The sequence below is a fragment of the Perna viridis genome, chromosome 13 (assembly GCF_037379345.1).
Source record: "Perna viridis isolate PV_CMFRI_1.1 ecotype Kerala chromosome 13, ASM3737934v1, whole genome shotgun sequence".
Classification (NCBI taxonomy): Eukaryota; Metazoa; Mollusca; class Bivalvia; order Mytilida; family Mytilidae; genus Perna; species Perna viridis.
Window position 1 is genome coordinate 2,351,736 of NC_142457.1, and position 11,676 is coordinate 2,363,411.

Below are 11,676 nucleotides of genomic sequence, written 5' to 3' on the forward strand. Positions count from 1 at the left end.
ATCTGTAGCCCTTTTCACAAAAAAATCGTAAGAGTAAAATTAGTGGTAAGTTGTGACGTCACAACTTACGACTAATTTTACTCTTACGAGTTATTGTGAAAAGGGCTACTGTAATTTAAATGCATGCATGTTGTTCATTTCCTTTTGTTTCTATATGGATATTTCGCGTTCTGTGTTGTGTGTGCCTTTCTTAAACTGTTGAATTCCTTTACCATGTATACATGATTTATTTTATTACTCTCATTGCAAGGTCTGAAAATCGAATTTTCCTCTTAGTTTTAGCATACACCGGTAATTAAATTTAATTATAAGTCTCTAGTTTCAGACATCATCCATAATTTATGAGAAATACGAGATCACCTGTTATATTGATTTGGTATGGATGCACAGTTGATAAAAAAATATATGCCACTTTAAATATGTTATCAAATATATCATACACTAAAATTTCGATCCACTGGCGGGTTTGAAATTGGAGGAAAAACTTAATAATATATTTTTGAGGAATTTATGAAAGCCATGTACTGGGACGATATCGAAATTTGTACGTAGTTTTAGCCTTACCAATCAGGATAGATAACTCTGAAAGAAACGCGGGCAGTTCAAAGAAAGAAGAGAAAAAACACAACATTTTGTTCAGTTAGTAATATAATATTGTTGTAGTAGTATGATCAATCAATAAGATACATAAGGGATTACCTACAACCATATTGGGTATTGTGATTCTCGGCTTGTTATGGGTGTAAAAAAAAGAACTCTGTCAGATCTGCTCTTTTATTTTGCAATAGATTATTTCATATGTTGGCTTGGTGTCAGAACGTGCTTAACAAAAAGTTTCACTTTCAGCAATGCTATCAGGTATCTCAAAACTTGTTGACACATTACCACAGGCATTCTGACCGGAAGTTTTTGTTGGACTAAAACAAATCTGCCTTTCAAATGTGTTTGTGTTTTCAACTTGGATCACCCTCTATACTTGAGAAACGACATATTTACTAACCTCCATTTATCTGACTTGAAGGATGAAATACATGTTTCTGGTTGGTCTCAATAATTGGCATCAAGAAGTCTAGAAAAAAAAGCACCAAGTAGAAAATAACATACTTGTATGTTATACATGTATGCATGTAAATGTTATATACATCTTTCTATCTTAAAAGAAAATCTTCTTTTTTCATTCATTCTTATCCCCTGGCCATTGTTTTAAAATGTAAATAAGTACATTTTGCACTTTTTTTACTAGTATTGTCAACCATGTACGTGTATCATTCAAATTTTATTGGTATACACATATTTCAATTAATCTTATTTACCTTTCATTATATATATGTACAGTTTATACTTCAAATTTAAAAAAAAATTTTAGTTGTTGAAATTAACATTGATTTTTAAATATAATTAAACATTTTTTTTTATATTTCTTGTTGTTAATTTGTGAGACCTTTTTTAATTGGTTTGGGTTCAAAATGCTGAGATTTTGTAAAATTTTGAAAGATCAAAGAGGAAAAATCATTAATCAGAACAAAATGCTGCCAAACCAACCTTGAAATGCTAGTTCTTTCCCGGCAACCTTTTTTGTTTATTGGATATTGATAATATATCTGGTAGGGATCAGCACAATGTGCATACAAAAGTGTATTCATGAAAATATATCATCAAGTTTTTTTAGGTTTGTTTTGGAACATGTTGAGTGTAGGAAGTATCCATGAAGGCTTTGGGAGTCAGCGAGATGATTATACATCACCAAAGAAGAAGAAAAAAGTCTGTAATATCGAAAAAGACAAATTACCATGTAGGTTTTACAAATCATACTCAAATGTGTTTGAAAAAAAATGTATGAAGATATGTATTTAAACCATGCAATGAAGCAGTGGAAAGTTTATATAACAATTTTTAAAATTAAAGAGGAGAAAATGACTTGTAATTTTAGCATTATCTTAATTGGAAAATAAACACAAATTTGTCTTATCACTTCACATAATAAGGTTCGTTTCTTTTTCATTGTAGTTGACAAAATTGCGAGTTTATTGCTTCTTAAACAGGAAAAAAAATTGAATCATGATTCCTTAGACAGATATTTTGTTTATATGAGTGAAGTTTAAGGCAAAAAAAAAAATACGTCTGTTTCCTGCTACCCTAAGAGATTGATGATAGACATGAGGGACACCATATGTATATATTTGGCCTTATTTAAAGAACATAAAATTTGTTTTATTTTTATAATTTTAGTTGAAGTTCAGGAAGAAATTGATTGTCTGTATGACTTTGTACCTGAAGTGGAGCAACATTTTATTGTAACCAATAAAATTGGAGAAGGTAAGACCAAGCTGATACATGTTTATTTCTTCATAAGCTGGAACAAATTTGTATCATGATTCCCTAGACATATCTTGTTTACACAATTGCATTTCAGGTCCCATGGGTCTGACTTTTTTGCATACTGTGCTTTTAACCCTATAATCAGGTTAAAGAATATTTCAGGTACATTCAGCTCTGTTTTCCTGGCCAAGTTAAAACACTACCCTGATATAGATCAACAGTTTGCGCTGAAACACATTATACCAACCAGTCATCCCAGTCGTATAGAAGGAGAGCTACAGTGTCTGCAGGAAATAGGGTAAGGTTGTGTAACATGTTAAGATTAACATGTCTCTAGGGTATAAGGTATATACGGAGAACTACAGTGTCTGCAGGAAGTATGGTAAGGTTGTGTCTAACATCACAATGTTAGATGTAATGTTCTGTTGAGATGTTCAAAACTGACATTATTCTGTTTATTGGTGATGTCACAGTCAATGTTACGTTACATTGCCATCGGAAATTATTGTTATTTTTTAGTACCGTGGCAGTTGCCTGAGATAAAAAATTATGAGGCAGTAGAAACAAAAGAAAATTGATCAAGTTGCTGATAGATGATGTGATTCTCAGACATGATTTTTTTCCCCACTTTTTAGCCGAATTCCACTATATCAAATCCAGATTTTACCATTATGATTCTTTTTTTACTGTATATTTACTTTCGATTTTGCCAATTCTGCTTTGTTTGTATACCTTGTAAAATCATGTCTGGATTCTGGAATTAAATATGTATATTTATTTATTTGCTAAACAAAAATTTAAAGTCTTAAAAAATTGTCCATTTACTGACCTTTTATATTATTGCAGAGGTTTTTACTTTATAAGAATTTTCCGTATTTTCTATGAATCTTGGCTGCAAAGTATGCTCTACAGATTGTGAATATCTCCATAGTACCTTTGTCATTAAGTAGTATAAACAGGTCTGTTATTGGGTTGTAACTGGGAGCACAATTTATCAGGCCTTAATGATATATTTATATTTTTTCAGAGGTTGTGATAATGTTATGGGTGTAGAGTTGTGTATTAGACAGAAAGATCATGTTGTCATAGTGATGCCCTACTTTCCTCATGAAAAATTTCAGGTGAGATACACATACTTTTGTAAGTTTTACTACTGATAAATCAGATAGTAAAGAAAAATAATAATAAAAAAAACAGCCATAAAAATCATAGAAAATGCATTTTTGACATTTTCATTCTGAATTGCACACTTCTAAAGAAACACTGTTACAACCATTAAAATGTATAATTTTTTGGCATTTTGTGATATAAGAAAACACATCTAAAAAAGCAAGATAATTGGTAATGTGCCTAAGGTGAAAATGTAACTTTATTGTTAAAAAAAATAAAACATCTATATATGGGTGGATGTTTAGGTCTTTTGATAAAGTACAGAGTTTAATACATAACATCAAGAGAACTGCTATGGGTGACTCCTCCGCTGGTGAAAAAGTGCCTTCCCTGGGTACCTCATATCTTTTAATGGGACAGCCCTAATATAAACCTATCATTCTATAAAATCTTCTATTCTAGGATTATATTTTATCAATGTCTGTTACTGAGGTACAAGACTACATGAAGAATCTGCTCATTGCTTTAAGACGAGTTCATCAGTTCAACATAATACACAGGGATGTTAAACCCAGTAATTTCCTTTATAACAACAAAACTAAACAGTGAGTAAATGTTATAGCAGCAAAATTAACAGTGAGTAATTGTATAGCAAGAAAACTTGACAGTGAGTAAATGTTATAGCTGCAAAACTTAACTGTGATTAAATGTATAGCAAGAAAACTTAACAGTGAGTAAATGTTATAGCAAGAAAACTTAACAGTGAGTAAATGTTATAGCAAGAAAACTTAACAGTGAGTAAATGATATAGGAAGAAAACTTAACAGTGAGTAAATGTTGTAGCAGCAAAACTGAAGAGTGAGTTAATGTTATAGCAAGGAAACTTAACAGTGAGTAAATGTTATAGCAGCAAAACTTAACAGTGAGTAAATGTTATAGCAAGAAAACTTAACAGTGAGTAAATGATATAGCCAGAAAACTTAACAGTGAGTAAATGTTATAACAAGTGAAAGAAAATAAATTGGCCAAAGTGTAATGCAAATCAGAGCAAATGCAAAACACTGGATTTGAAGACTCAATTGAATTCTGATTGTAACTAATATCTAATTTCTTTAAGCTTGTTTCAGTCTTTCTGATTGTAACTAATATCTAATTTCTTTAAGCTTGTTTCAGTCTAGTGAGATGAAACATTGATGAGAAAGAATCTCAGTTCAAAGTTTTTGTCACTCTAGTTTTTATTTTTTAAACCTCTGGTTAGACATACTTGAATCACCATGGCTGTCTGTCCATGTTGTTTGGAAGCATTTATTCTAAAACGTGTCATTGAAAGTGATGAAATTTTTTATGGAGAATAGGTAGCAAGATACTAATGGTCAAAATTTTGCAAAAGGAGATAATCCAAAAACTGGGTGTTGGATGAGCACACGAACTGATTTCATTTGCTTTGTTAGGTTCTTGCCTTTTATGTCATGATGTTCATGGCACTCTTTTCTAGAGTTGTGGTTTTTGTTTTGTATATGGTCATAAAAACAAATGATTCCTAGACTTTCAGCTTATTTTATAATGTATGATATGGGAAGAAAATTTAATTTTGTTGTAGTTAGGTTTTAATGGTAAGGGATGTTTTACCCATCAGTCATTGTGGTATAGGTTTTAATGGTAAGGGATGTTTTACCCATCAGTCATTGTGGTATAGGTTTTAATGGTAAGGTATGTTTTACCCATCAGTCATTGTGGTATAGGTTTTAATGGTAAGGGATGTTTTACCCATCAGTCATTGTGGTATAGGTTTTAATGGTAAGGGATGTTTTACCCATCAGTCATTGTGGTATAGGTTTTAATGGTAAGGGGCATTTTACCCATCAGTCATTGTGATATAGGTTTTAATGGTAAGGGGTGTTTCACCCATCAGTCATTGTGGTATGAATCTATATCTGTATTTTTGCATTTTTCAGGTATGCCTTAGTAGACTTTGGGTTGGCCCACAAGGCACCTGTTGCTAAGGATGGTACTGTCTTGGAATCTTCTCTACCCTCTGGGTCATCGTCACGGAAACCACTTGGAACATCTAAATCTGTGCAATCTCAAGAAAATCAAGTAAGAGACAGAAATTATTTTATACAATAAAAAAAGTAAATAATTAGATAATTTGAAAAAAAGTAAATGTTTAGGTAATTTAAAAATAAGAAAATGTTGGAAAAGAATTGACTGGAACAGCAATAGAGGTGTCTATGAACAACATAAATGAAGCATATATTAACCTAAAGCAATGAGATAAATCATATTAGATAATTTCATCCACTGCCTGATTCTTATGTAGACTGACACTTAGTATGTATAAAAGAACAAAAGTAGAATATTCAGATATAACTCAAATCATTTGATAGATTGCTGCAAATGTTTAAATTTTTTACAAATTAAATGTAGGAAATTATTTTCTTTTGGCCTGTGGCTCCTACCACCACAAAACTTGAAAATTGACTGGAATCTGAGAAAATTATTAACTCTTTATAATGTCATCAACTTCCAAGACTGATTGGAGTTTAGACTTCAGAATTGGTTTTATAGTTATGTGGCCCTCAGTCCTGAACATTGGTTTACAAATATTTGTTCCTTATTAATCATCATCTGTATAAGTTTACTTTGACTTTATCTTGCTGTGATGACTTGATATAATGAATCTTATAAATGTATTCATGAAAATTGCAGAATGTAAAGAATATTTCAAGATTAGACAATGCAGCAGCAAAAGCTAAGTTTGATAGACAGAGACAACCTGATCGTCTGTTTGCCAGGAAATCCAAATCACCAAGGCGTTTGTTGTTAGCAAAAAGAGCATTGATGGTGAAAGAAAAGGAAATGCACATGTCAAAGGGGAATAAGCCTGTTGCTATAACAACATGTCAGTGTTTTGGTCAGCCAACTGTTTGTACAATTTGTACATCAAGGTAATTACTTGTAAAAATATAAATTGATAATGATTTTTTGTGTACCATATTTTCTGGACTATAAAGCGATATTTTTTTTCAGCAAAGTGTCAGCCTGGACTTATCGTCCACTTTGACTTATATAAGGATTTTTCAAGAAAAAATGTTCATCTACAATGCATTTCATTAGACTTGTTTAGTTCACTTTTGATTGCTTTAATTCAAAATTTTTGGTAAACTGCAAACAATGAAAGCTGTCACTCAAACAGTCAAACCGGCGATTGAATTCGAATATTATTGATCATTGCCACTATCCTTTATGAATGAATACAATGATGTTAATAAAAACTTTGAAACCGTTAAAATATATAAACAAATGCTGGAAGATATGTTAACAAAACTTTTTTAACTGGAAAGACATGATCGAGGGTTCTGGAGTTATTTGGCCTTTGATATGCAAAGTTATGCCCATTTACGGTATGTCGTAACACATTCGCATGTGGCTCAAATTATAATTAGTTCAGGTGTTATCTAAATGGCTAATTGCAACCAAATTTGCAGGTAATAATTATCTTTTATTGTATTTCATAATTCCAGATAATATTGTTTATTAATTACCGCTCGTAATTATGACCAATTCATCAAACAAATTTCCTGCTTATTTCACACATGGCTGCCCACGTTTGACATGTTTACGGTTTCGTACACCTGATGATCTAAGGCTTCAGAGCCATTGACACGCCATTAAATAAAAATAATTGAACTCGCGGACAAAGTACTCTTTTAACAAAAACACAATTATTCATTTGATTCAGAAATTTTATACCTGGAGTAGAATACTATGCTGTTGAAAACAAACGGCTCAACTCGAATCTCGGCTGACACCTACGATATAAATGCACATGTCTGACTCTCAACTTATCTGTCGAATTCAACTTATGTATGTTTTTTTCATCGATTTCGGTCAAAATTAGGCAATTCGACTTATACTCCACATGGACTTATAGTCCGGGAAATACGGTATAATATTAAATTTCAGAGGCAACAAATTTTCTGATTGTATAGAAAAACAATTTAAGTACATCTATAGTTGTAATTTTTCATTTGACTGTGAAGTCATCTATGTCTTTAATGATTTAACTGTTAAATTTTGATACTAATAAAGTAAAGTCGTTTAGGTTGCATAAGTCACATCTGCAAATTTATTGTAAAGTCTGTGTTCTCTTGAACTCATGAGTAGTATTATTATACCCTCACTTTGGATGGAAGTATATGGTGATAGGGTTGTCCATCCTTACTTCTCTTGTATAGATGGGCACATATTATTTCTTCATTGAATAGAATTTAATCTAACTGTCACAGAACCTTGATAACATATCCCCATCTTCTGTTTCATAGTTAAATAGTTTTAGTAGCAGTCTTTCTAAAAATCAGACAGAAGGTGATACATGCATGTCAAAAACCCACCGAAGACAGTTTTATTTTTCATTTAGAAACAGTTACCGATCACAAAACCAGTTTAAGTTTTTCATTTGGTTGTTGCGCTTTTGAGATAAAAAATTATATAGATTGTTCATGAAATTGGCCTTTGCAGGAGTTATTGTTCTTGATTTGGTTTCATTTGGTTTATTTTAGTGGGAGATGCATGTATGATCTTCTAAAAAGTGCAGATCTGAATGCAGAAAAGTTTGTTGTTTTGTGATTATATAGCATTTGTAGACTGAAAAAGCATAATTCTTTTGGTGGGTTTTTCTACACCATGAATCACTTTACCATTGGCAGTGCCTGAATTTTATGTAGACTGCTACTTAAAAATCCAAATTAATTTTGAGGTCTAAAGGTGCATATAATCAAATGGGGAAGTGGGGGTATTAAGTTAGTAAGCATTGTTCACAGTACAATATTTTAGTTTAGAAGTCATTAGGATTGAATGTAACATACTTCTCTTCGTAGGAAGAGATAGTGTCAATGCCTTTGATGCACACTTTCTAATAGCTGGATATGTATTTTAAAATGTATGTGAATATGATTCTACACTGAACCTCTTCAATACATGTATGTCTATCTGTCTGTAAGATCGGGAAAATAATTCATAAATGTATTTCACCTTACATGTATATTCACTACACTTTTTACATGAAGTTTGCATAATTGAGCTTTCAAAATTTTGATGTATTTTTATCTATACCATGTAACTAAAGAAATACCTTGTGTTTACAGAAGTAATCAACAGGCTCCAAGGGCAGGTACTCCTGGGTTCAGGGCACCAGAGGTCCTAATCAAATGTCCTCAGCAGTCTACAGGTAAAGAATGCATGAAGTCGTTTAGTTTTACCTCTGGAGTGTTATTTTTAAGTAGGACCTGAGAACCAAGAATGAACTTTGAATGACCTAATAAAACTTTATTAGGCAGGAGACAATTGAAAAAAAAAGTGTTGGCTGTAAATCTTTTCAATTTCTAAATGAACATTTTTTAATCTTATAGAAATTCAAATACATTATGTATTATTCCCAGTTTTTTTTTTGTATTGGTCTGTAATTTCTATAGTAGTGAATTTTTATAAAATTAATACATTTTCATGATGAATGAACTTTTAAGTTAGATGCACTCCCTAATGCCAATTTGACAAGCATTTTTCATATTATCAACCTATGTTATTTTATTGTAGCTGTTGATATTTGGTCAGCAGGAGTTATCTTTCTTTGTTTACTCAGTGGTCGTTATCCATTTTTTCGAGCCAATGATGATATGACAGCTTTAGCACAGATAATCAGTATATTTGGTAGTGATGAAGTTAAAAAATCAGCTTTAACATATGGTGAGTAATAGTAAATAGTTATGCAAGGTTTTTTTTTCAGACAATTTTCAGTGATGTGTGATTCTTTAGTCTGACTCAAGGGTGGGATATTCACATGATGTTTGTGATATTTGACAAGCTAGGAGGACATTCTTGTGAACTTATGATAAAACTAATTTAGAATTCCAGAGCACCTAATCACCTAGCTTTTGTACTTGTTTCCTGTGTGTAACTCTTTTTGTTTTCTAATATAATTTGTTCTTTGTGTGTGTTGCTTTCATTGTGTTTCTGGGTTTGTTTTGGTCAACGATTCCCCTGTATTTGTGCTTTTAGTATTGCTAATTCTTCTTTCAATATTTTTATAGGTAAACAGCTTCTTTGCAACCCATCAACACCAGCACTCAATTTGAGGACTATGTGCTACAAGCTCCGAGTAGGAGCACAAACTAAACAGAACAAAAGTGAACCTTGGACAAATTTACCTGACTCCGCTTTTGATTTGTTATCAAAACTCCTGGACTTAAACCCAGCAACAAGGATAAGTGCAGAGGATGCGCTGAAACATGAATACTTCTCTGACCCTGTCAGCTGATGAAATATTTTAAATGTTTTGCAAGTAATATGATCAAAAAGAAATTTTTATATGAAAGCCATTTACAAAAATACATTATCAATGAAACCAGAATCCTTTGAGGAATGTAAACAAAAAGGTGAAAGTCTCATTTTCATGGATAAATTTTGTAGAGAAAATAAAATTCAATGAATATTTGCCGAAATGCTTACAAGTTGGGATTGGTGAATTTTAATATACTACCTGCTTTTATACAGATATAGTAGGAATTGGTGAATGACCATTTTAATGTACTACCTACTTTTATACAGATATAGCACATCAAACTTTTTTTTATTGTATATACACAATGCTTGTGTATGATTTTTTTCTGTTTTGTAAGTTATTAAACATTAAATAGAGAATTTGTGTGTACATTTTATCAAATACATGTGCTGCCAAATAATTTCAAGTATCAGTCAAATAAAACATCTCAATACTTCAAAAGGAAGGAAAAATTAGTCTATTTTCTAAATAAAATAGAAAATGATGTAAGAATATATGAATCAGAACTTCACTTTTAAGAACTTCCGATTCAGAAAGAATAATTTTTCTTTAATTATTTGCCACGATTGTAGTGATCAATAAATCAAAGTAGTTTCAAATGAATCTTGACTTGAATGCCAATTACAAAAAATGCGCCGTTTAAACAGTGTGCAAAACATGAATTTAATATTCAAGCATTTTTGGCATAAGTAATCATATTTTGGTTCTCCATGAAAACAATTTCATTATCCTATGAATATTATACAGATTTTGACCATAAGATATAACTATTTTCAGCATGAATTTTTAATTTTATGATCTGGAATAAATAACACATCATCAGTTATGAGGAAGAAAGTCCAAGGGCCAAATTACATAATTTATTTCATGTGGGAATTATCAAAATTCATTTCACAGTAAACATTCTGTTTGGTCCTCTGCTGTAAGTTCTTGTTGCTTATTTTGATGGGATACCTTATTCCTTTGTTGTTTCTTAAGTACCTTTTAAGAAAACTTAAGCTGAGGTTAGTCTCAATAGCTCTGATTCGTATAAGAGAAAAGATTCAACGTTCACATTCAAGATCCCGATTTTAGTGGATGTTCCGAGTGCTGTGATCTTCCATATTGTTTTAATGATAGTAGGCAAAATCTTGATTTTCTATACATGATTGTAATGTTTCTTTGATGCGCAGATGTTTTGACTGACCTTATCTACTGATAAAATTAATCAAAATTCAGGTCAATTTTTGATATAACATAAAATAGGTGTAACATCTATTTCTAGGGGATGCTATACCTTATTTTTTTCTAGATACATAGGTTTGTTTTTAATATCTGAAATATCTAATGAAATTAAGGCCGTATTTGTGGAAAGGTAACAATGAACCTTTTAAAAAAGTACGTAAGACCTAATCCCCCAAATAAATTTTGAGAAAAACAAAAAGGACCCCAAAGATTTTGTTGCAGAAGCCAAATCCAGCACCAATACGTTTTACTAAGTCCAATAAAAGGAATGAAGTCTCAATATCATAGCGCTTTGAACTTTCATTCTACTGAAATTTTCAGTAAATAATTGGATCAGACAAGTCTGATTATTAGAGGTTGTTGAGATTTTTCCGATTTTCAACAGCAGTATTAATGTTTGTGTTGTCTATTCGAAATGGTTCACTCTTAAAATGCATACAAATAACGTACATTCAAACAGCATTAAACCTGATTAAATATAGAAATTTTAAAATAATTGAATGGAAAAGTGATTTTGAAATCCAAAGGTATTCATTCATACAACTTACATCTATTGGAAATTGTTATGTGCCTAGTAGCTATAGATTTTCTTTAGATTGAAAGGGCATTAAGCAGTAACAAGAAATCGTATTTTAACCATTGCAGTACGTGATTTTATTTCTCAAAAGTAAGTAAATATACCA

General features: G+C 31.4%; 1 protein-coding gene across 1 annotated transcript; it reads left to right on the top strand.

Annotated features, from left to right (window-relative positions):
• Nucleotides 1-580: 580 nt before the first annotated feature.
• LOC148599215 (cell division cycle 7-related protein kinase-like) lies at nt 581-10,138 on the top strand. The gene is made up of 11 exons (XM_088559233.1): nt 581-639; nt 1,670-1,792; nt 2,230-2,316; nt 2,482-2,617; nt 3,347-3,440; nt 3,892-4,034; nt 5,385-5,526; nt 6,139-6,377; nt 8,577-8,659; nt 9,025-9,174; nt 9,519-10,138. The coding sequence occupies exons 2-11, from the start codon at nt 1,684-1,686 to the stop codon at nt 9,743-9,745; spliced, it is 1,410 nt and encodes a 469-aa protein (XP_088415359.1). The 5' UTR covers nt 581-639; nt 1,670-1,683; the 3' UTR covers nt 9,746-10,138.
• Nucleotides 10,139-11,676: the final 1,538 nt, after the last annotated feature.